This window comes from Hemitrygon akajei, chromosome 9 (genome assembly GCF_048418815.1).
Source record: "Hemitrygon akajei chromosome 9, sHemAka1.3, whole genome shotgun sequence".
In the NCBI taxonomy this organism is placed as follows: Eukaryota; Metazoa; Chordata; class Chondrichthyes; order Myliobatiformes; family Dasyatidae; genus Hemitrygon; species Hemitrygon akajei.
In genome coordinates, this window is record NC_133132.1 from 129,694,906 (window position 1) to 129,721,951 (window position 27,046).

General features: G+C 39.3%; 1 protein-coding gene across 4 annotated transcripts in view; it reads right to left on the reverse strand.

Moving 5' to 3' along the window:
* LOC140733532 (kelch-like protein 29) overlaps positions 1 to 27,046 on the reverse strand; it is a 431,638-nt gene that overhangs the window by 145,311 nt on the left and 259,281 nt on the right. For all 4 annotated transcript variants that reach the window (XM_073056976.1, XM_073056977.1, XM_073056980.1 and 1 more), the window contains 2 exons: positions 16,781 to 16,928; positions 3,525 to 4,046 (listed from right to left, as the gene is read on the reverse strand). In XM_073056976.1, the coding sequence (XP_072913077.1) occupies positions 3,525 to 4,046; positions 16,781 to 16,928 (670 nt within the window). The remainder of the gene's footprint in view (positions 1 to 3,524; positions 4,047 to 16,780; positions 16,929 to 27,046) is intronic.

The following is a 27,046-nucleotide window of genomic DNA, read 5'->3' on the forward strand; positions in this document are numbered from 1 at the left end:
GAAAGATCTGGAAAAAGGATTCTATCATCCTCTCGGTTCCCTCATCAACTGGTTACTGTTGTCAACCCAGTTAATACACCAAATGTGTTATTTTGCTTTCAAACTATCACATCATAATCCCTTTCAGCTTTTCATACAAATTCTGGAGGCAAAGAGATAATAATGATTATTTCAATACATTTACCTTTATAAACTCAAATAAAATGTGGTGGAGACAGCAGTGAAATCAGTTTAGTGCAGCAGCACTCACAAATCCTCGTGTATAATCTGAACAGATACAAGTTATTTCCTTTGGCCACAGAGCTTAACATCATATCGCTATTTACTATCAGGTGACAGAATCTTGCCCATTTCATAAGAAATTTATAAGATGAATCTTGCTGGCTGGTGTTGTCAGTTCTGATCAGAACCACTGGAAAACAGCCATCTAAGCTTTGATAAATCTCAGACTTGTTAGTACATGCAATCAAACGCATAAATCTAAGGCTTACCAAATGACAGATGGCGTTGCATCTGTTACTACTTTCTGTCACTTGAACCCAGATTTGCAGGGATTCCCCGGTATCATGCTCTGATCCTGTGCTAGGTTGGGGGTGGAGCTCAGGAGACAATGGCACCTAACGACGACTCCTTTGCTTGCCTCTTCGGAAACAGCTCTATTTCTATCTTTAATATCTCTATTTCTCCCTTTCAGGATTCTTTTGAAGAATTACACGCTGACTTTGGTTCTTTGTGGGAATGGGACCCGCTCTTGGGGTCTCACGACTGGCCGTTATTTGATATACCAAGGACACGGCCTAGAAGATTAGCGCGCCGTCGGAGTTTCGGGATTTCGTGGCTCTGGAGGCGGGCGGACTCAAGGTTGGTGCCACAGCAGGAAATCGGTGTGTTGTAAGAGACGGAAAATTGAAAGCAGCAAGCTGGCTGTGTGTTCAGAGACCCGAGTTCTTTGGGCACAGAGCTCAGAAAAAGCGACACAATGAACTTTTAACATCATAAATCAACAAGTTGTTTGTTATGTCTCCCCTCTCGCTGTAAAACAGAGACACCTCCTTTTCCCTTATTAGGGAATTTCAAATTACCAGGTGAATGAATAGTCTTTGGGGTACTGCAACTCTGTGTCTTTATTGATGCTTTGCTGCACGCTTGAGTGCTCGGTGGGGGGGTGCCAATGCTTTTTTGCCAGTAGGGGGAGGGGGGATCATTGCTTGCTGCTGCTTATGCATGGGAGGGGGGAGCTGGGTTGGGCTTTGGGGTTCTAACATTCGTTCTTTGGGGCACTCTGTTTTTGTGGATGTTTGTGAAGAAAAAGTATTTCAAGGCGTATATTGCATACATTTCTCTGACATTAAATGTACCTTTGAAACCTTTGAGGTTAGGATTCAAGTGTCCATTCATTTCAAAGGAATTTGAAGGGCTAACGTTTAGGAGGACAAGTGTAAGGCAAGTATTATTTTGATTTCAAATTAATAATCATTATGAGCTTTGAGCTTTTTAAATTTAATATTTCTATAAAAATGTAAATCTTATTTTTAATTATTTACTTCACCATTCATCATTTTTAAATGTGAAAGCTTCACAAAGCCAATTTATCCACAGTCTGTCCCTGGACTCCAGGGTGTGGAGACTGGTCTTCAACAGCAAGCACAGGGACTGCAGACGGCAGCACTGGACTAGACCAGCACGATCTGGTCCAGTAGTTTGCTTGGCTTAGTAGTGGCTCATATAGCACAACTAAAGATACATAATCTATAAAATACACCATCATGTACTAAGTGCTTTATGAGATGTTTTAAATATTTTTAATTGATTCAAAAACAATAGATTAGGAGATTGGCTATACTAGTAGGAGATAGCATTCAAATATTCCAAGCATCTGCTGAATGTTAATATCATAACTCACAATTACTGTAATAGACATATTGATTTGAATACAGATCTAATGGAAGTACATGTATTAAAAACTGAAAAACCTGACAGCAATAAAGTTGCTCCCATTTTACTTATTCCTTCTCTACAGTTTCTGTATATACTAAAAACTAACTTATGTCCACAGTATTATCCACCATAAGCATCACAATACGCTCTTGCTATTTCACTCAACTCCAGCTATTCTTTCAAGTATACTATTCACGACTTTTACCCTTGATTCTAATTCCCAATGCCTAATCCTCATTTCTGGCCGACTAGACAAAGTTATAATCACTCAGTTCTCTTTGTTCCCCTGAATTCTGTCTCTTGTGCATCCTCCTGTACTTCACCCTATGATCTGTGATCACGTCCCTACTGCCACGATTTACTGTTGAAGACCTCGCATGCCTCAGGACCTTCAATTAAATTCAGCTCACCAAGAGCGCACTTCCTAATAGATCATTCGCTAGCTCAGCATGCATTCATTTCTGAAGCACCTTGTGGTATGTTTCTACTTTAAAGGGGGTACATAATTTCAAGTAGGTAGTTATTTTAATCCCTTGCAATTGAGAATGGCTAAAGTAATTCATTTTAAATTGGATTCAGGGAAAGCTCCCAATCAATTTAACGGAAATATCAGACCCTAGATACAGTGACAGATTTACAGGGAGAAGTAAGTAACATTTTTTCCAGGCCTTATTGCTTTAAGCCAAACTGCTTTGTTACACTATATAATTAAACTTATGACAATAAATGTTAAAAAGTGCAGAAATCACTATTAAAAGATCACATGGCAAACATATTTCAACAATAACAAAACAACAGAAATCTCAGCACTTGAACAAGGGCTTGAAAATAAAATCATCTTTCAGATTCTGACCGATTGTTTGTAAACCTCTGCTGCTGTTTTGTTTTTAATTCCAGATTTCCAGCACTATTCTTTCCTCTTTACCTTTTGCTGCTTATTTCTGTTTTGCTTTTATAGGTATACTCTTCTGACCTTGGATAAACGAAGAATAACTCAAAGTGTGCACGAGTTCTTTGTGTCTTTACTGATACTTGCTGTTTCAGATTCAATCCCTTGATGAACACTTGACCTTAGTGCAAAATGTATGACACCATGTGACACATTAAGTTCTATATTTAAAGAACCGGTATACCAGATAAGCACTTATAGTTTGTCAGGACTATTCATGCTATTCAGCAAAAATGATAAGGATACCAACAATGCCATACCAGTGCAGTTCATTAAAAAATGCAAAATATCACCACCGTTCTTCCTGAGAAAGCCTCATATCTGCACAAATTCTGCTTCATGCTAATTATTTCAATTACCTGCTGAATTATTAGATTGATATGAAGAAGAATTACGATAACTAGGCCGTATTTATTAAGACTGGCTCATTGAGTTGCCTTTTTGAAAGAATCATTTAATTATCCCCAAATTATTTAAGTATGATTGCACAAAGAATTGCTTAAAATCAAACTTCTGACAATGTTACCTTCTTCTACAAGCCTGTAGACCATGACACACCAAATGGATGATAAATTCAGCATCAATGAAGCATGCTGCCACACTGAAGTGTACGATGAAGCAACTACTTTGAACATACCTTTTGGATGCCAAGGGTCCATAAACTCGTACTTTCCCGTCCCAACAGTCCGTAACATCTGAGTACCATTCTTGTCATCTTCAATTTGTGATGGGTTTAAAGGAAGTTGGGAAACAACCTGCCCATTGACACTTGGAGCATTACTAGGAGGAGTTACTGAAGTCAGAGCAGATGGGTTCAGCATGGGGCAACTCATGTGACCATTCCCAATTGTGGTAGGAACAGGCTGAGTCACCTGACCCACCCCAGAGAGAGGGGACACGGTCATCGGATGACTTGTTGTGTACAACGGCTGACTCTGGAGATTCACAACCATGTTGGTTAACGGTTGTGAGTGATGCTGGACTTGATAGTGTGTTGTCATAAGTGGAAGCTGAGGGGGAACTGGAGGTGGTATTGTGGGTGTAACTCCAATCACTGGACCTTGAACACCAAACGTTGGTGCCTGTGCAATCCCGTATGTGGGAGGTATTAGGGCAGGCGGGCCAACTGCTGCAACCGATGGTACCCATGGTGTTGGATCTGAAATTTAGAGGAAACAATGATTAAAGCACCCTCCTCTTGAACATTTACAAAAATATACTGTACAATAAGTAGAATCTACATTTTGCTCACCAATAGGCATGAATTAATCTTCAAAAATATCAAATGAAATATGCAGTATATATTTTCACATAAAATACATTCATAATAATTTGCATTATTTAATTGGACTCTTCCTGTAGACTAAGAGCGTGAGCACAGGAGAACGCACTCATATGGAGCTCGAGGTGGTGTGGCGGAGGTGGAGCTGGCTGTGACATCTTACGTGGGTATTGATTTTACAAAAAAAGCACAATGATGAAATTAGAAAGACAGCACTATACCAAAAAGAAAAAAAATCTGCACAACAAATACCACGTTACTTTCCATAAAATCACTTCAGCATTATAAAACCCAAGGATGAAGATCCTCACACGCTCCAAGAAATGTGAAGTTTCAGTTTCAATATCTCATTCAAATGCAGTTAAAAGTGCAAGGTGTACCACCCACCCACTTCTCCTGTGGAGAAGGTGCAGTTTCCATGCCATCTATATCAGAGACAAGGGATGGACGAAATAATCAGTTTTTTTCTTTCTACTTCTGAAAACTTGTCCAGGTTTACACAGCACACTTGATATTGTTAACTTTACCTTAAGGGTCCTTCAGGTTTGAAGCCAATTATTGATTTGCAATTATATCACAGAATTTTAGATTGGTTACAGCACAAGGTCATGGACATATGACAATTGATTAGAGTACAAACAATTCAACTAGTCCCCTCCTCCACCTTCTCACAACGCCACTACAGATTCTTTTCTTTCAGGTGTCTATTCCGCTCCTTTTCGATCCGGTCAATTGGATCTGCCTCCTAACACGATGCAAAAAGTTCTTCCTCATATCACTTTCTTTCTTCATTCTATGTATCAGTGCTTGACACTGCCAATTGGAACAGTTTGCTCCTATTGACTCCAGTTATACCTTTCAAGATTTCAATAACTTCTAAATTCAGTTAGCTTAACCAGTTTTGGGCACTGGAATCAATACCGAGCCTTCACTGAGAAGTACTCAGATTAATCGGGCACTGTGACTATGACTATGTTAAGAGAACAACTACATTGAATTCTTTGTGGAGAAAACAAAGATTGCTGATGAGGTTTCATATAGTCTAGATGCAGGCTGGTCAGAAAGGCAAAAGGCCACAGCATCCTTGGGTGAATGACAAATTTGATCCACATTTGACTTTGTGACGAAAGCAAAAGAAAATATCTGATGGGTCATTTTATGACTGGAAAACTGTTAATTGTGCGGCTCTACTGGGCCCAGTGTTTAGTATCCAGAAAAGTTAAGAAGTTTTCTGTGGAAGAAGATTATGTTAAAACTGCATGCATCAATGGTTAAAGCACCATTTTAGAGCAGCGTACAGTTCTCATACAATGATAGAGCATGAAAATAGGTTTTCATCCCACCAAATTCATGGTAATGAGCAAGTATACATTTATATTAATCCTATACTAACCTCACTTTTATAAGACCACAAGATAGAGGAGCAGAGTTAGGCCTTTTGGCCCAATGGCTCTGCTATTTCATCATGGCTGATCCAATTTTCCTTTCAGCACCAATCTTCTGCCTTCTCCCGTTATCCCTCTTTACCCTGACCAATCAAGAATCTAACAACCTCTGCCTTAAATACATAAAGACTTGGCCTCCACCGCTGCCCATGGCAAAGAATTCTACAGATTCGCCACTCTCTAACTAAAGAAATTCCTCCTCATCTCTGTTCCAAAAGAGCGCCCCTCTATTCTGAGGTTGTGTCCTCTGGTCTTAAACTCTCCCACCGTAGCACACATCCTCTCCACAGCCACTCTATCAAGGCCTTTCGCCATTCAATAGGCTTCAATGAGGTTATCCCTCATTCTTCTGAATTCCAGTAAAAACAGCCCAAAGCCATCAAGTACTCTTCATATGACAAGCCACTTCCCCACCTTCCCACTTTTCTCCCCCAGACTATATTACTACATAAACACTAGAGGAAATTTATAGTGGCCAATCGATTTACCAATCCACATCTCTTTGCGAGGTCAAAAGAATCCTTAGTACACAGAGGAAACCTCTGAGGTCATACGCTCACTTGCATACAGATAAATGATAAGTGCAGTGGGAAGGATGCAGAGGAGATTTACAAATAAATTGTCAGAAATGGAAGGCGTTGGCTATACGGATAGACTGTTCATGCTGAGGCTGTATTTTGTTAAAGAAAGATATAAAGATTGGTGAGAAATTTATTTGTGGTTTATAATTATGATGGGCCTAGATTCTCTTCTCAATTCTCCTGTTGGGTGGTAGTCTTAGATTTAATGCATTAAAGTATGTTTGATTTATAAATCCTCATCATATTTAAAAATACTTGAAGTGCTGTGACCTTGACCTATGAATCAAATGTTGGAAGGAGTGGTCAGGTTGGATGGCTTTTTCTCAACCAGTACAGATGTGCCGGGATGAATGGCCTTCTGTGACATAAGCTTTCTATGATTCAATGAAGAATGCTTTTGAGAACATATTTAGTTAACCCGCACCACATTTATCTTTATTTCTTCTCACACTCAGCTCTTATTATCGTCTTCATTTTCTCACAAATCTACCGGTACCTTGTGCAAAATAAAACCATGGATCCCTAAACTGTATGCAAACATTATTTTCATGCAGCCTGGAGGTATTCCGGGATATTTTCAGTCATTGTTTTTCTCTGATATATTTCTAGGGATTACAGTCAATAAAAACAGGGATTGTGCAAGCAAAAAGCTTCTTATAAAGTACATGTTTTGACTAAGAAATAGCTCAGGGTTATCGAAAGGCAAAGTTCCAACCAACAGTAATGTTTTTCATATTTTCCTTAGGTGACTTAAGATTAGGGCAGACATTTCTGTTCTGCTCTGGCTGTCCTCTGAGACTTACTTACTTGTCAATTGTATTCCGTGCTATTTTTCTGGAGTTATGTTTACTTCCCTGAGATCAAATGTAATATTCAAATACAATCCGAAAGTCTGTGGATGATCCTCCTTGATTTCTAAATACTTAAAGTACTGAATATTTTTACAGGAAAATGTATTTTCCACTGCCTTTGACCAGATATTGGACATATATTAATAATAAGAGTGAAATCACATGTGTACTTCAAAATAGGATTAAAATTGGCTTTAATTTCATATGACTATTTTTTTTAAAATCTAAAATTGTAGAAATTTATGGTATAGAAAATGTCCATTCAACCAGCAGTCTGTGTGCTGACCAAATTCCACATTCCAGCTCTTGAAATACAGCCCTCAGAAGGCATCAAGTTCATGTTCATATATTTTATAAAAAGTAATTAAGATTTCCACCACCCTTAAAGACCATGAATTTCACATTCTTTCAACTTATTGGGAGACAGACTGAAGAGATGGTAAAGCAAATGAAGCAATGCCTTTCTGCATGCAAATTTATCTGTATTTCAGGAACTAAGACTCCGATCCTAGACAACACATTTTCACAAAAATAGGTTTGTTGCTTTCCTTCTTACAACGTTTATAAATTTGCATTTTCCTGCGTTGCATATTGTATCTCATCTGTCATTTTCCTGACCACATTCACTTGATAACTTTCCACTTGCTTAACTTCACTCCCAAAAGCTCAGTAGGGAGAAGTAGGCACCGTAAATACCCGTACAGGAGGGATGGTTTGCACCTGAACTGAAGGGGGACTAATATCCTAGTGGGAATGTTTGCTAGTGCTGCACAGGGTGTTTAAACTAGAGTTATGAGTGCTTGGGAAACAATACGCCAGAACAGAAAATGGGGCGGTTGTGGAGAAAAATGTTGTTAAGCCTACAAAGTCAGGAATGAAAAGGTCCAGTACAGTGGGAGTAATGTTCTGAGCTGTGTTTATTTCAATGCAAGGGATTTTGAAGAAAGACAAATGAGTTCAGGGCAGTGTAAAATTATGATATTGTAGCCATTACTGAGACTTGCTTGCAGGAGGGGCAGGACTCGCACCTCAGTGTTCCGGGGTTTCATCTTTTTTAGATGCGACAGAGTGGGAGGGATTAAAGGCAGAGGGTTGGCATTACTAATCAGGGAAAATGTCATGACAGTGCTCATTCAGGACAGATTGGAGAGCTTATTAGTGAGGCTTCATGGGTAGAACTGAGGAATAAAAAAAAGGTAGGACCACATTAATGGGTTATTATAGATGACCCAATAGTCCACGGGATTTAGGAGAGCAAATTTGTAGAGAGATTGCAGATCTTTGCAAGAAGCATAAGGTTGTGATAGGAGATATTAACTTTCAACATATTGATTGGGACTCCCATATTGTAAGAGGGTTGGATGAGAAAGAGTTTGTCAAATGTGTTTAGGGAAGTTTCCTTAATCAATACATAGAGCTCCCAACTAGAGAGAGTGTGATACTAGATCTCTTATTGGGAATAAGACAGGGCAGTTGACAGAAGTTTGTGAGGGGGAACACTGTGCAATAGTGATCATAGTGCTATTAGCTTTAAGGTAATTATAGAAAAGGATAAGGTTGAGATTCTAAATTGGAGAAAGGCCTATTTTGATGGTATCAGAATAGGTGGATTGGGACAGGTTACACACACAAAATGCTGGTGGAACACAGCAGGCCAGGCAGCATCAATAGGAAGAAGCATAGTCGACGTTTCGGGCTGAGACCCTTCGTCAGCATTTTGTGTGTGTTGCTTGAATTTCCAGCATCTGCAGATTTCCTCGTGTTTGGGACAGGTTGTTTTCTGATAAAGGTGTACTTGGTAAGTGTGAGCCATTCAGAAGTGAAATTTCGAGAGTACCAAGTTTGTACGGTATTTACCTGCTAGAATAAAAGGCAAGGATTAGGGATACTAAAGCCCTGGTTAAGAAAAAGAAAGAGGCGCACAGCAGGTATAGGCAGTTACAAACAAATGACATATTTGAGAAGTATAAGGAATGCAAGAGGACACTTATGAAGGAAATCAGTAAGGCTAAAAGAAGGCAAGAGGTTGCTCCAGCAGACAAGGTGAAGGAGAATCCTAAGGGCTTCTACAGAGACTGTGTATTAGGAGCAAAAGGATAGCAGGGGTCAAAAATGGTCCTCTGGAAGATCCAAGTGGTATTCTATTCGTGAAGCCAAAAGAGATGGGAGAAGACCTTAAATAGATTTTTTTTGTATCTGCATTAACTCGGGAGATGGACATAGAGGTAAAAGAAGTGAGGCAAAGCAGTAGTGAGGTCATGGACACTATACAGATTACAGAGGAAGAGGCGACAACTGTCTTGAGGCAAATTAGGGTGGATAAGGACCCAGGGCCTGACAAAGTTTCCCTCGGACCCTGTGGGAGCCTAGTGCAGAAATTGCAAGGGCCTTGGTAACTTGGTAAAGATATTTCAAACATCCTTAGCCACAGGATTTGAGGATAGCTAATGTTTCGTTGTTTAAGAAAGGCTCTAAGAATAAGCCAGGAAATTATAGGCTGGTGAGCCTGACATCAGTAGTGGGAATCCTGGCATTCAAGATGAGGTAGTAAATTTGATATACCTTGGCTTTGCAGGAGAAATGAGAGAGTGGTTGTAGAAGGTTGCTTCTTTGACTGGAGGCCCGTGGCTAGTGGTGCACCACAGAGATCAGTGCAGGGTCAGTTGTTATTTGTCATCTATACCAACAATCAGGATGATAATGTGGTAAACTGGATCAACAAATTTGTGATTGACACCAAAGGTTGGTGGTGTTTTGGACAGCAAGGAGGGCTATTAAGGCTTGCAGTGGGCTCTGGACCAGCTGGAAAAATAGGCTGAAAAATGGCAGAGGAATTTAATGTGAGGTGTTGTAACTTGGGAAGACCAACCAGAGTAGGTCTTACACGGTGAGTGATAGAGTGCAGTAGAACAAAGGGAACTGGCAATACAGATCCATAATTCCTTGAAAATGACATCATGGGTAGATAGGGTCAAAAAAGAAAGTTTTTGGCACATTGGCTTTCATAAATCAATGTATGGGGTAGAGGAGTTGGGATGTTATGTTGTAATTGTACAGGACATTGGTAAGGCCTAATTTGGACTATTGTGTCCAGTGTTGGTCAGCTACCTACAGGAAAGATGTAAATAAGATTGAAAGAGAAAATTTACAAGGATGTTGCTGGAACTGGAGGGCCTGAGTTATCAGGAAAGGTTGAACAAGGTTAGGATTTATTCCCCTGAACATAGAAGATTTGGATGAGGGTTATATGAGGGGTATAGATAAGGTAAATGCAAGCAGGCTTTTTCCACTGAGGTTGGATAAGATTAGAGGTCATGGGTTCAGAGTGAAAGGTGAAATATTTAAGGGGAACGAGAGGGCAACCTTCTTCACTCAGAGGGTGGTGAGAGTGTGGAATGAGCTGTCAGCGCAAGTGGTGGATGCAATTTTGATTTCAACATATCGGTGAAATTCGGAGAGGTACATGGAAGGGTGGGGTATGGTGGGCAGGTCGATGGACTAGGCAGATTAATGGATCGGCATGGATGAAATGGGCTGAAGACCTGTTTCTGTGCTGTAGTGTACTATGACTTCATAACGCTATATACACAATATTGATCCGTCCATCATTGTTGACTATTAAAGTGAAGCAAGCAACACCTTTTCCTATCAGAAAACAGCCATATGGTGATAAACAAGTCATTTTTAAGGATTTTACTTGTCCTTACAAGCCAGGTACAGTTCAGAGATAATTAATAACAGTCAGTAAATACAGGCCTGCTGCTAGACACGTCCAATGTATAAATAAGGGACCAGAGTAAGAGGCTGAGGCCCATATGAAAATGTCTTCATATTTTCTTATGACGAAGAGTCACTATGAGGTGTCTTCATAACTCTAGAGCCGGGAATCCCAACCTGGGGTCCACAGGCCCCTCGGTTAATGGTAGGGGTCCAATGGCATAACAAGGTTGCGACCCCCGATCTGTGCTGTAGTGTCTTAGTTTGATCTCAGGTGCTGCCTGTGGGACGTTTTCCATGTTCTTGCTACAACCATGCAAGTTTCCCGAGTTTCCGTTTCATCTACAGCCCCAAAAAGACTGGTTGATTAATTGGCTAATGTAGAATACCTCTTAGCACAGTAACAATATGAACAAAAGAGAGTTCATGATTTAGATAGATAGATAGATAGATAGATAGATACTTTATTCATCCCCATGGGGAAATTCAACTTTTTTCCAATGTCCCATACACTTGTTGTAGCAAAACTAATTACATACAATACTTAACTCAGTAAAAAAAAATGATATGCATCTAAATCACTATCTCAAAAAGCATTAATAATAGCTTTTAAAAAAAGTTCTTAAGTCCTGGCGGTAGAATTGTAAAGCCTAATGGCATTGGGGAGTATTGACCTCTTCATCCTGTCTGAGGAGCATTGCATCGATAGTAACCTGTCGCTGAAACTGCTTCTCTGTCTCTGGATGGTGCTATGTAGAGGATGTTCAGAGTTTTCCATAATTGACCGTAGCCTACTCAGCGCCCTTCGCTCAGCTACCGATGTTAAACTCTCCAGTACTTTGCCCACGACAGAGCCCGCCTTCCTTACCAGCTTATTAAGACGTGAGGCGTCCCTCTTCTTAATGCTTCCTCCCCAACACGCCACCACAAAGAAGAGGGCGCTCTCCACAACTGACCTATAGAACATCTTCAGCATCTCACTACAGACATTGAATGACGCCAACCTTCTTAGGAAGTACAGTCGACTCTGTGCCTTCCTGCACAAGGCATCTGTGTTGGCAGTCCAGTCTAGCTTCTCGTCTAACTGTACTCCCAGATACTTGTAGATTTTGTGCGAGAGAGAGAATGAGTAGCAGGAGTACATGGAAATAAGTAATTTAAGCTACTAATACTTCCCCCCTTTGGGAGTTGGCATGGGCCTAACTGGTCAAACGTCTACCTTCTATTATTGTGAATACAAAAAAATTCCTCCTTTTCTCAAACCCCTTACTATAAAACATCATTGTAACAAGATGTAATTTTCTATCTATCCATATAATGGCCAAACTTTATAATCGGACACATAGTGCTGACCATTAACAAATTTGTCCTCAAAGATCTATTGACTTAATACCACACCATACCTATGGTATGGGCTGTCCTGTTACATTCTTTGTTGCTTTTAAATCTCAACTCAAGTGGATCTTGTATGTCAAGCATCAAAGATATCAATAAGCAGTATGAGCAGCGATCACATTAAGGTATTCTTACAGATATGAAACCAGGAAGTTTTAAATGAATATTTTGAACATTTTACAGAATGCCAAATCAAGATTGAAATGTACACAAGGTTAAGGCATATGCCACCAACTTAGATGCCACATAATGGCCATCAATAAAACACTGCAGTTCAGGTTAATTCTCTCATGTGGGCCAACTGGAGAGTCTGAGTGCTTTTTTGGGAAAGTAAATATGAAGGTTGATTTAACTCAGCAACACAACAGAAGCAGCTGAACACATCTAGATATAGCAAATTAGTGGCTTGGAAGTTGGCAGAGTTTCCAGTTTGAAGGAGGTGGTGATTTTGTATGTCAATGTCTGCATGCAGACACTGTCTTCCTTCAGCTAAATTATTATTTGTGTGGCTGTAGATATGGTTATAGCAAAAAGGCGTAAATCTCTTAAGCTCCCTGATAGTAGTTCCCTTCTCAAACAGCATGAAAGGTAGCACTGAAAGTAATCTGATGCTCAAACTGGAAAGGTCACATGAAAAAAAATGAACTCTGTAGTTCTTGATGGACAAAACCCTTTTGTAGGCTTTAACCTTCATTCCGTATAGATCAGAACAAAGGTTAGAAAACATGGAATTTTCTTGATTTACTCCTTGTTTTTGGAAACCTGTAAGAACAACATGACTAATTGTGCCTACATCAACAGAGCTGGGCAGCTATACATTCTGCTCTGTCCGTTTACTATCCAATGACACGAATTACAAGTTTTCCACTTTTCAGTAACCCACATCCCTTGAGTAACCCACATCTCCATTACATACTCATCTGTTGTTTGCGTTTCTCTTTTTCCTTCTATCCACTTCTTCCATCCTCTTTCACCCTCTTCCATCGACATAGTTCCGTCAATACATCATCCCCTGCCATCATTTGATTCCACATATCAACTACCAGCCTTTGCCCAACTCTCTCTGTTCTGTTTACTGGCAATCTGTCCTCTTCCATCTCCGTCCTGATGTGAGGTTTTGACCTGAAGCACTGACATCCATCTGTTTGACTTGCTGAGTTATTCCAGTTTTCTGTTTTTTGTTGTAGTTGCATAGTAACGGCAGCTTATGGTCAAATACTGAAACACTGACCAATGTCCAAAAGAGAACCAAGAGGGCCTTGCAAATTTACATGCTGGGAGATAGTGGTGCAGGTGAGAAAAACAAGAATAGGCGCATGTGCATTTGCTGAAATTTACCAATGCTTTGAACATCTGTGTTTTTTGATTATCTGTGTCTCAGAGAGCATCAGTGGCTGACCAGCAGGATGCAAAGAGTGGGAATAAAAGGGTCTTTACTGTTTGGCTGCCGATGACTAGTGTTGCTCCCAGGGATCAGTGTTGGGACTGCTTCCTTTCACGATGATTTGGATGATGGAATTAATGACTCTTAGCCAAGTTTGTAGATGATACAAAGATAGATGGAGGACCAGGTAAGGTTGAAAAAGTAGAGAGTCTTCAGGACAGACATATTAGGAGAATGGGCAAAGAAGTGGCAGTGGGAATATGGTGCAAGGAAATATATGGTCATGAGCTTTAGTAGAAGGAATAAAGGCATAGACTATTTTCTAAAGAGGGAGAAAATTCAGAAATCAGAATTGTAAAAGGACTTGTGAGTTCTTGTGCAGGATTCTCTAATGGTTAATTTGCAGGTTGAATCAGTGGTAAGGAAGGTAAATGCAGTATTAGCATTCAGTTTGAGAGGACTAAAATATAAAAACAAGGGTGTAATGCTGAGGCTTTATAAGCATTGTTCAGACCACACCTCGAGTATTGTGAGCAGTTTTAGAGAGGGTCCAGAGGGTCCAGAGAGTCCAGAGGTTCATGAGAATGATCTGGGAATAACAGGGTTAATTATGAGAAGTGGTTGATGGCACTAGACCTGTACTCACTGGTGTTTAGGAGAATGGTGGGGGGGGGGGAAGGGAGGTGGTATTTCATTAAAACCTATTGAATAGTGAATGGCCTAGATAGAGTGATGCATGGAGAGGATGTTTCCTATTGTCAGGGAGTCTAGGACGAGAGGGTATGGCCTCAGAATAGAAAGGTGCCCCCTTAGAATAGGAGGAGGAATTTCTTTAGCCAGAGGGTGGTGAATCTGTGGAAATCATTGGGTATATTCAAGGTGGAGGTTAATAGATTCTTAATTAGAAAGGTAAGAGAAGGCAGGAGAATGGGGCTGTTGGGTCCTTCTGACCCAAAACATTGACTGTACTCCTGTTCAAAGATGCCACCTGACCTGCTAAGTTCCTCCAGCATTTTGTGTGTGTTAGATTGGAATTGTGTGTTTGTTGTGACTTTGTAGTGTGTTAAAGTTGTATCAAAGGACTGATATCATGTACCATTGAGACAAAGTTGAACTGTTTGAAGAGGTGGAGTGAGCTGGTGGCTTAAAGGGAAGGTTTCTGAATTTCTGTCTGATTAGGCCGAGTGAGAGGTGTGACACTTGATAGATCAAGGGGAAAGCTGCAATTATGGATGATTGGCTAGCAAAACTTTACCTTGAAGAGTAAGATCTCCTGGTTGCAAAGAGCACTAGATCTGGGAAGGGTGATCTGATCAGTCATCATAAGTTATCCCTCATTAAATCATCAATGGATTAAACCTCAAGACAATAATGAATAAGTGGAACTCAGTTTAGAGTGAGGGGAGATGGAACAGTGTAGCGTAGACTTTGTATCGTCACTGTAATCTCTCAACCTCTCAGTTAATCACTATATTGACTTTTAACAGCTATTAATTCCCTGGGTCAGACTCTTGCACGCCACCAGCTGTGGTTCATTCCCACCCCACTGCAAACATCTGGAGGTCGAGCAGCAGTCTGCCTCCTTTATGAAATCAGATTTCAAATTTGGCTTCTTTGGAACAAGAGAAACAATGGGGGAAGACATTTAACACATCAGTTCCACATGTCAAATTAGCTGCATTCTACCCAAGTGCACGTAAGATACTGAAGAATGAATTGGCTCAATGGAAATGCACAGTTGACCTAACTGAACTGAGTTGGAGAACTGTGGTTGCATGCTGGGCATCCTATTGCAGTTTGTTTGTCAGATCTGAAACTCCAACTGGCTCTGGCACCAGGCCAGCTTGCAAAGAGTTTCTGGAGTCAGGAGATTTGGAAACTTTGTTAGCAATTCCTTAAAACTACACGGCTCACTAACTTTTATGGCTCCTCATTTTGAGTTGTGAATAGTGTTTCAGTATTACTTCTCATAAAACTACCATAGAGAAGAATGGGCAGGAGATTTGTTTTAGAGAGCTTGCATTTTCAATGTGCCTGTGCCTGTTTTGGGGAAAGCTAAAAGAAACCTACTTACAATAATGTGATTGCCTTCTTCTCAGATCAGATTGGATGTGGCAGGCCACTAATCAAAAGTTGTCAGTCATAAAATAACTTATGAGTTGCAAAGGAACAAATGCTAAGACCAATTCCATTTGCAACATATTTTTGCAGGTCATCATGTCAAGAATTTAGCACAGTAGTTTGGAGCAGACAGGAACACTCAGATTTTAACATGAAAAGTGCATTTAGTGATGAAAGGTTTTAGGCTCCTGTGCCACATAAAGATATTTTGTGAGACTTGCTGTGTTATAGGCTGCCGATTGCACTTGCCTTCAATGCAGCATTGACTCTTCTTCACCAGTAATTTATTACTATAAAGCACTTTAAAGCTGGTATTTTTATTTTGAACATGGAGAGATTAGTGTGGAGACTGTTGAGGCTGTACCATTCAAGAGCATTAGTGGAACAGTCACCAACCTCTGAATACAATCTTTTCTTTAACTGAACTATAAATCATGCTATTTTTTTTCTTTACGCGAATTGGTACACAAATACAAACTCCAGTCTGCCTTACATTCAAGAAATTCTCTTGAGCTTTCTTGTCCTGGTCCATCGCTGACTACTGTTTCCTTATCAAATCCTGGAAGGTCCCCAAACAAGCTCATTCATTAAAAACTTGCAATTCAGATTCATTTTTTGGTAATCAATTTGACTTCTGAGAGTTGCTCATTGTGCCAAGGCCTGTTTCTAGCATGGTTCTTTTTAAACTAACACAAAATACTGCATTAACTGAACTTGATCTGATAATAATTGAACAATTTTTGGTGATTCTTTTTTTCCACAATATATAGTATAATAAAATGCTTGCTATTAATCATCAGGGTAAATAAATATTGCTTTGGTAAGTGAAAACTTTGGAAATTATTCTCACAATAACAGTATTAAAAAAAACTCCAGCTGGAAGTATTTAACATAACTTTGGACAGGACAGACTCAATTTCTTTGCTTAGAATGCTTACAACAATAAACAATACCTTGCTTTGATTAAAAATCTCAACCAACAGTTCCACATTTTAAACATTTTTGAAGCCACATTTCAACTTTTGAAAGAACCACTGAACTGCTTCATCACAATATATAAATAAAATGGAAGTGGGACTTTACACATTCTCCTGGATGCAAGCAAACAAAAACCTACCAGCATTTTCTATTTCTCTCATTTGCTTGGATGGTGGTTCATCAGTGTCCCAGGGAGTTGACTGATTGATAGGAGTTTGTCCCCATCTCACACTTTTATTTAGCATTTGTCCTTGGGTCTGACTGTCAATCTTAGAAGTGCTTGAAGTCTGTATTTATGAAGAAAAAACATATAGATTTAGACATTATGTCTCATTATGTAGATATGAGACACATTTGAAAATATATTACAAATATTTACTCTGTAGACTATTACTTTCCAGTAATTACATCAGTTTCGAATTAATACTTTCATTTATTCTTTTCTTCATGCCAGTAAATTTAATGTCAAAGTGAATTATAGCTGACTTTTGGCAAGCTGACCCATTTAGGATATTGAGTCCATTGTGTTCTATGGTTAACTATTTACATTGTGGTCTCAACATTTGATTTTATTTAAATTTCCAATTTTTGCCAAAAAAACCAAAATGCCACAAGCCAGTTCTTACATTGGTTGAACCTCTGTTAATGTGAAAAATATGAGGATGACTTGACAATATCCAGAATATATTTTCTACTCTAATAATCGTAACATTGTCCCAAGTGTATAATTAACGCAGCAGAAGGATTTTCAAAGAGTAAGCAATGTAAAATTAGTTGGACTCAGCATGAATAGGGGTTGAAGATAATTTTTTTTAAATATGGCATAATTCTTCTATGTACCAAACAATGTTAATGAATGAGGGCAAATATTTTGCATTCATTTTAACATGGAAAAACAGTCATCTCACAAATACTTTTTTCAAACTGTTCATTATATATTACCAAGCAAATAAGTAAGTAAGAACAACACACAACAGTAAAAATCAAATAATCTTTATGCTAGTTATACTCCCACTGCAGCAGATCTACCAAGAAATAGAAGGATAATGGTGTGGTATTTAAGCTGACCTGCTGCATGTGCAGAATATAAAGAAAACATTCAAAATCAATGGGTTTTCATGAAATTAAACTAAAACACAGCTACAATATGGTTGAGATTCTGATTTGAAAATTTTGTATAACCAGTTTTCCCTGTGCCTTGTGCTGTGTGTGGCTGTGGGTACTGTGTTTCACATCTTGGCCCTGGGGTAACGCTGTTTTGTTTGGCTATATTCATGTATGGCTGAGTGACAATTAAACTTGAACTTGACTTCTGTGATTCAACAAGAGAGTACATCAGAATGGGCAATAAACATCAATATTCCTGTCAACATCTATGTTCCAAAATATGTTTAAGTAATTACTCAAGCACATAGCACTCTAAAACCATTGCATCATAGCAACCCGTTGACTGCCAACTATTAGGAGTCTCAAAGCATTCACAATGTAATTTGTGTAGATGTAACAGGATGCGTAAGGCAATAGTTAAATCCAATTCTTGAAAGAATTTGAGGTTCTCCCCTACGGAGGTGCACGGTTATTTTCCTCTCTAGATTTGAATATACCCCAGCAGTGTGGTGCAGTTGTAGCTCTGCAGAGCATATTCATGAGGTTAAGTAACCACAGACACATTCACAGAGCACTTAAAGACCCTTTTGTGGATCCAATAGGCTCTTTTTAGAGGCTCCTGGATAGGTACACGGAGCTTAGAAAAATAGAGGGCTATGGGTAACCCTAGGTAATTTCTAAAGTAAGTACATGTTCGACACAGCATTGTGGGCTGAAGGGCCTGTATTGTGCTATAGTTTTCTACGTTTCTATTTCACATTGTTCATGCACCATAACAAAGACGGGATATTTCTTCCAGCTACATGATTTAGTAAATGTGGATTTAGGACAGACTGCCAAGTAGATACATAAGCTACAGGGATCACGGTTCACCAATTAGAAATAGTCGCATTCCCAGAAATGTGTAGACCAAGTCTCAATTCAGAACTGTATTGAGAAGCTTAGATACATACCCTGCCTGACACAAATTATTTAAGTTATCTACACTAGACAATGCTCACTGATCAAAATTGTGCTTTATTACACAGTCCAAATTCAAGGAATGCTTTTGACAGAAGTTGAGGAAAATCATTCACAAGAACAAAACTGCATATGAGTTTATAAAACACACAAGGACAATTCAGGATAAAGACAAATGCCTTTCCACTGTATCAACAAGGATTCAAAATCTTGTGTTCATCATACTGTATTTCTTGTTGAAGCAGTTGAGGGAAAGACAGAATTAAAAGTGGCAATTATGCTGAGCAAAAGAAAGTTTACCATGCTGATGACAAATAAAGTTATCTTAAAACCGACTATTACAGAAACTAAGTACTCCCTCGTGCGCTGAAAGTAGTATCACGCTGAAAGTAGTATCACGCTGAAAGTAGTAAACATTGTAGTCTATGTTTAGACTACAGCTTCCTCCTGAAGGTTCACAAAATAAGGTTGTAACACTTCTCTTAGTTTAAAAATAAGTATTTTCAGACCTATTAGCCAAAACTGCTCAATTATCCAAAGACTCAAAGCATCTTTATTATCAAAGAATGCATAAGTTATACACCATGAAATTCGTCTGCTTACAGGAAGCCACAAAGCAAGAAATCCAAATAACCCAATTGAAAAAAAGACCAAAAACCATTGCACAGAGAAAGAGAGAAAAAGAACACACACACACACACATCACGCAAACAACAGAAGCAAGCCAAGAGCATCCCAAACCAGACTAAGTCCCAGATCCACTCTCAGAGCAGCTGGAGTAGGCACAAACCTCGGTCCGCAGTTCATCACAACCCACAGCAGCCGGATCAGTTCACAGCCTTGGAGTGCAAAGAAAGGAATAAACATTGACGGGAGACCGAGTGAAATCAGCCCGACCCTCATCTCTGTACCTGACACTCGGGCTTCCAGTCTACCTGGGCCGACATTTAAATTGTCGAAACACCGGTAGGTGCCACGTTTTAGGACATGGATCCCGGCACCGTGACGTGGTAGGGCTGCCCGGCCCAAAACTGTTCTCCGTCTAACCAAATCGGCTGGGCACTTGGAATGACCCAACCTCACACCTGGGTGAGGTGAACAGGCATCGTAACCCTTCCTCATTGATTCCTTTCCAAATCGTTTGCCCCATCTCTGACAATGAAACAAACTCCGCCTGCGATCCTGGCTCAAACCTGTTGTGCCTTGCAATGTCTCAGCATGGCTAATCCCGCAAACCAGCCTCACCTCCGTCTGCGGCGATAGTTTCCCACAACTTGCTTCAGAAAAGATGTTATAAATAACGCTTTTAGTCAACTCTCTTGCCTTATGATTTACCAGTAAGCTGTCGCACATCTTCGGTAGCACCATCATAAACCTAGATAAATTCTTCTTTCCAGTAAGATTGCAATAAGAAGTTCACATTAGGCTCTAATAAAAACTGGATAAAGTGAAGCAGGTTGCATTCTTAAAATTAAACATGAGCAAATAAGCCAAATGTCAAAATGCTCAAGTCTCATACATTTAGCCTGTGGTATCAAAACTGAACTGGAAAACATACTTGATTTTTGCTTTGCTACTGTTCAGTCACAATTTACAGATACAGCAAAATTTCTGAAGATAAGAGCTTGATAGAAGATACACCTCTAGAATGAACATGCATTCAATCATTGCTAAGTAGCAATTCGGCCACTGATGTCCGCTGCAGAATGATCAATCAAATTCTTACTGTTATTCTGATTTGAAGGAATGCTCTCAAGGGAATGAGGATAAAGGACCATTTCATATCAGTAAGAACTGCATTAAGGACAACCAAATAGGTAAATGACTGTTCAGAGTCAGAAATACACCCCTGCCTTCCCTGCACTCAGTATTAAAACGCCTTTCAAACTATTTAACTCTGTGGAATTGTTTTCAACTTGGTTTGCGTTCTGCTGCACCAGAATTCTGCTGTGATGGTATGGTTCACTTAATTAGTAACTTTGATCTATAGGACACAAAATAATTTATCATCGCCCAATGTGGAGAGTTTTCCTTCCATTTCAATACAATAAATGCAAGCCAAATGTATCTGCATACATGTCTGCACACAGTTGCATGCCCACAATTGTTCTAAAAACTTTATTTAAGAACCTGTTTCCTTTGGTTCAGCAGTATTCCTGATTTCTCTCTGCCAGGCACTGATGAGTATTGGCCAAGCAAACCCTACTTTATGAACCTGAATTAACTGGTTAACCTTTACCAAGAGCACGGGAGAGTACTGGACTGCCCAGCATAATGGCAACAGTAATTTGCTTTCTCTCCCTTTGTTATGAGAGCAGATCATGCAGTTGCTAAAAGCAGAATTGATATAAGGGAATCGAGGATATGTATTGGTGCAGGAAAGTGCCATGATCCTTTTGAATGGTAGAGCAGGCACAGACAGCTGATTGGCCCACTCCCTCTTCTATTTCTTATGTTCTTGGGTCATTTTAGACATGGATTCCATTGACTGCAAAGCATTCACTGCCTCTGATCTCCACAAAACCACTACTTTTATAATTTTATCCTGCTGATGACTGTAGGCTCATAATATAAAACAGGGGAGAATGAGATCCCAGTGGCTGAAGCAAGAGCTAACCAATACAGCGAGATTAGCAGATTTATAATGTTCAAAAATTATCCAAATTTAATAAATACTGCAATGAGTATTAAAACATTCCTGAAGATTTTCTTTAATACTTGTCAAAGCCTCTTTGTTTATCCCAGCCTCGAAAATTTTCCATTCTAATTTGCCAATTAAATATGGTTAAAGATAGGAATCATTTCATATTCATATTGAAAGGGGTCCATTGAAGAAAGACAGAACTATAATTTCACAGTGGACTGAGAGGAGAGCTAATGGTCTATTCTACAGATTATATATGCAGATTCACTACTAGGTATAACAGTTTTCCAGTCTTGTTTCCTTTTGGATCTAATTCTTTAAAAAAAATAGCAGACATTGGAAACTCGAAAACAAAAAATGATGGAAACACTTTGTAAGGCAGGCAGTATCTGTGGAGAGAGAAGATGAGACAATGTTTCAGGTCAATAAAATTTAATCAGTAAATCATGTTTGGAACTATAAAATAGTTGGAAGCAGGAAAGGAACAGTAGGTTTACTCTCTACTAAGTATTCTGTATGCTTTTCTAAATGCCAGCAACATTACGGGCAGACTCTAACAAACTATCTACAATAATTGCCATCTGTAATCACCAGCCTTCATCAGCAACAGCACTACTACTTGTGACCCTCAGTCTCTCAGGGTCTCCACCCTATCATACACAGTACTTTTACTTTCCTCATCTCTCTCTCCCTTCTTTGTAACCTACAACTTACTTCTATCTTGCATCACAGCCTGGTATGGAAACACCAATGCCCTTGAACTGAAAAGCCTGAAAAGTCAGTGGATACAGGACAGTCCATCACAGGTTAAGCCCTTCTTACCAGTGAGCACAGCTACAAGGAGCACTGTCGCAGGAGAGTAGCATGGATCATCAAGGACCCTGTCATCCAAACCATGCTCTCTTCTCGCAGCTGTCATCAGGAAGGAGGTACAGGAGCCTCAAGACCTTCACCTCCAGGTTCAGAAACAGTTATTAGTCCTCAACCATCAGGCTCTTGAACCAGAGGAAATAAAATCACTCAGCCCAACACTGAACTGTTCCCACAACCTAAGAGTGACTTCCAAGAACTCTTTGTCTCATGTTCGTAATATTTATTATTATTTTGCTTTCTTTTTGTATTTGCAGAGTTTGCTCCCTTTTGCACATTGGATGTTTGTCCATCTTCTCTGCAATTTTTCATTGATTCTATTGTGTTTCATTGTATTTACTGTGATGGCTGCAAGAAAATGAATCTCAGATGTATAAGGTGACACGTATGTGCTTTGATGGCAACTTTACTTCGAATTTTCTTCAATTTTGTTGAAAAGTCATTGTTGTGAGGTGCTGAATATTCTCTCTCTACAGATGTAGAAAACCTCAAATGATGACCTACAATCCATTTTAACAATGCACTCTATTACTGATGTCACCAGAAAATGCTTGTGATGACCAATATGATGCTCTGCCTTCAAAGCAGATAGGGCCACATCTACAGCAAAGTCCTTTTTGATCATGCAGGCACACCCAATTACAGAAAGCTGAACTGTATTGTACTGCAGACTACCTGCCAGACCTCCTTTCCCAATTAAAATAGCTAAAGAACCCCTCTGAGATCTCAATCATTCTTTCACTCTGTCTCTTGCAAAAATGCTATTCCTTTTTCTCAGTTTCTTCGTCCCCGCCATATCTGTTCCCAGGATGAGACCTTCCTTTCCAGAACATCAGAGATGTCCTCCTTCTTCAAAGAACAGGGTTTCACTTCCTCCACCTTTGATGCTGCCCTCACCTGCATCTCCTCGACATCCATGTTCACCCCATCCTCCCTCCATCTTAACAGGGAGAGAGTTCCTCTTGTCTTCACCTATCCCCCCCATGATCCTCTGTATCTAACACATCATTCTCCACAACATCTACCATCTTCAACAGGACCCCACCACCAAATGTACCTTTGCTTTCCTCCCATTCTCCACTTTCTGCATGGATCACTCCCTCCACAATCCCCTTATACATTTGTCCCTCTCCACTCATCTCCCTCCTGGCATGTACCTCTGTAAGTGACAGAATTGCTATACCTATCCATTTAGTTTCTCTCTTGCTTGCATTCAGGGCCCCAAGCAGTGCTTCCAGATGAGGCAACACTTCACCTGCAAATCTGTTGGGACCATCTACTGTATCCGGTGCTCCCTCTGCGGCCTCTCTACATTGGTGAGACTCATCATAAATTGGGGAACCACTTTGTTAAGCATCTCTGCTCCACTCACAAAAAGCAGAATTTCCTACTGGCCAGGAAATTTTAATTCCTATTCTCATTCGACATGTTGGTCCTCTTCTTCTGCCATGACGACGCCACCCTCAGGTTTTAGGAGAAACACCTAATATTCTATCTAGGTAGCCTCCAATCTGATGGCATGAAGATCAATTCCTCCTTCTGGCATTTCCTCCTCCCTCTTGCTTCTTACCTCTTCTCCTTCATTGCCTAGCATCTCCTGCTGGTGCCCTTCTCCACCTTCCTTTCTCTCGTGGTCCACACTCTTCTCCTATCTGATTTCTTCCTCTCCAACCCTTTTCCAATCATCATTTCCAAGATTCTTACTTCATCCTTGCCTTTCCCCGCTCTCCAAACTGGGATTACCTATCACCTTCTAGCTTTTCCTAATGAAGGATCTCAGCTCGAAATGTCAACTATCTGCTGCCTGACCGGCTGAGTTTCTCCAGCATTTTGTGTGTGTTGCCCTGGATTTCAGAATCTCTTGTGCTTGTAGAAGACTTCCAATGGTTGTTTGATTCTAGAAGAACTTGTATAATACAATGGAACAAACCCTTTTGATAAATTGCCCTACTTTGCTCTCAAAATATGAAGGTGTGCTCATATTGCATGATTTTTTTCTGTTTTATGAAACACATGGGTAGGTTGAGGTGAGGGCAGAATAGCAATATCTCCTGGTCGTCTCACATAACCTATAGAAAGGGATAAATCAAAGACTGCAAATGCTGAACACAAGCACAATACAATTGTTAATCAATCTTCCAGGATTTTATTCAAGTTGATAATCCGGTCACTTCCAGCACTCTAAAATACTGCTAACAGTTGCACCTTGTATTTCTCGTTCGAACTTACTCTTCATGAATTACAAGCCCAAATCAGAAATTCGGAGCTACAATCTTATTGGCTTTCATTATCTTAATGAGATATCTACAGACTCTGTGGTCAGATAGTGGAAAGTATCAAAGGGTTTGAAAGTGAAGCTAAAGCATTTAGCAATTATTCTTTGCTTTAACAAAGCTCCAGTTTTACACAAGACAAAATTTGCTTTGTGGGATTTTGGTGCCTTTATTATTTATGCAGAATCAATTTCGTTGCAATCTCCTTGAGAAACTATTGATGAAATATTGGAAAATGAAGGTTAAGAATAGCAGTTCTAAGTGTTTGTGACAAAATTAAAAAGAAAGCTTTCAGTAATGCGCAAACTATAACTCAAAGACATACCTTATAAATGATCTAATCCTTCTGTACTTCTGTTATAAATTGAAGAATATGAATACACTTTATATTCTTGAAATAAAATGTTCATTATCATCACTTTTCTGCCATGATTTGCTAAAATAATTCAACACTATGTCTGAACAGAGATTTTTTGATGTGTAATGCCCAAGGCTATCCTTGGTACATCATTACGCTATATTGGTTCATTCAAGGACCATGATGCCATACAAAAATCAATAAAAGCAATGTGACTGTCTTATTGTTTTACCAGAATTTGAATTAGATTGGTCTCAGATTCATCTGCAGTATCTCATACCATCAAATGTAATGCATATTCTCCAGAATAAAAAGGGCTACCTGCTTTTGGAAAGAAGAAGTCACAATTCCCTTCTCAAAATATGCCACATTTTACATTTTGTTGCTACATCATTCCCTCGTTCTTCTTTCCTATAAATGTTTGTTCCCTATACTTGGTTTCTGTCCTTCACTGGCCAAAATTCTCCTTGACAATATTTCTGCAAGCTTATTTATTAATCATGCATGAATATATTTTCCAAATAATAGCTTTAAGATGCAATGGAACTAAGATAATTACATTTTTTTTAAATGTGGACTGCTGGAATAGCTTCTAACATTTCTGATATTGTATGATAAGGATAAGCAATCCATCCACCACCATTCTGGTTCTCAGTCCTGCATGGACCCAGACTTCTTAAAAAATCTGCCACTATTTGACATTTTGCATATTTTCTGCTTAAAAGCTTGAATTGATTTGGCACAGGATTCGATATTGCTGCCTGACTCTCAAATGTCATCATAGATACTTGGCTAAAGGTTCAAAACAGAGACTTAAATTGCCTAATTACATCTGTATGATGAAACATTTGGAGTCTATATGAGAATTGAATTGCTTGCTTATTCTAACTAACCTTTAGAAAAAATGGAAATGGCTTGAATATATCAATAATGGGGCCAAATCACATTTCACAGCAAGATGTACAGATGACTGCCAGTTTCACAAAAAACTAAAACCTAAGAGCAGGATAAATTAATGCTGTTACTTTTGTAGTTATCGACTTATGGCCAAGATAATAGAAGACCCAATGTTGGGGAGATTTTTTGAATAGGTTAATTGAGCATCAATTCAGTTGATGATTATTGAGGAAATTTCAGATTAGGAATGGGTTTCCAATGAAGTAGGGTTGTTTTTGCCAATTTGCAGAGCAAAATAACAGATCAGTAAACCATAACTATATTCGGAGACAACTTGTGTTTATCAAAGTAAAATTCAAAGCAAATGTATTACCAAAGTAGATAGATGTCACCATATAGAATCCTGAGATTCATTTTCTTACAGACACATTCAACAAATCCGTAGAATAATAACCATAATAGAATCAATGAAAGACAGCACCAATTTGGGCATTCAACCAGTGCGCAAAAGTTCAAAATTCAAAATAAATTTGTTATCAAAGTATATATATGTCACTGTATATAACCCTGAGATTCATTATCTTCTGGGCATACTCAATAAATCCATAATAGAACAACAACAACAGATTGAATGAAAAACCACACCCAACTAGGGCATTTAACCAGTGTGCAAAATTTAAAAAACTCTGCATATACAAAAAAAGGAAAATAATAATAGTAAATAAATAAACAATAAATATCGAGAACATGAGATGAAGAGTCCTTCAAAGTGACTCCATAGGTTGTGGGATCATTTCAATGATGGGGCAATTGAAGTTGAGTGAAGTTATCCCCTTTGGTTCAAGAAACTGGTGTTTTAGGGTTAATAGCTGTCTCTGAAGCTGGTGGTGTGAGTTCTGAGGCTCCTGCACGTTTTTCCTGATGGCAGCAGGCCTGATTGGTGGGGTCTCTGATGATGGATGCTGCTTTCCTGCGATAGAGTTTCATGTAGTCGTGCTCAATAGTATGGAGGTCTTTACCCATGATGGACTTTGCCATATCCACTCCGTTGTGGGAGCTTCCGTTCAGGGACATTGGTGTATCAGCAGGGAGAGTGTTAATTTCAAATGCTTGTAAATCTTAGCACAAATTGCTCAATTCTTTTCAGGAGCAAAGGGCTGTCTAGCTGCATGTGTAGCAAGAGAAATGGAGAGGTAACAATAATCAAAAAAGTTAAATAGTAGTGAGCTTCTAACATGGCTTACACTGAAGAGTATGTGTAAAATATAATAAACAAGTCACTATACTGGGCATATA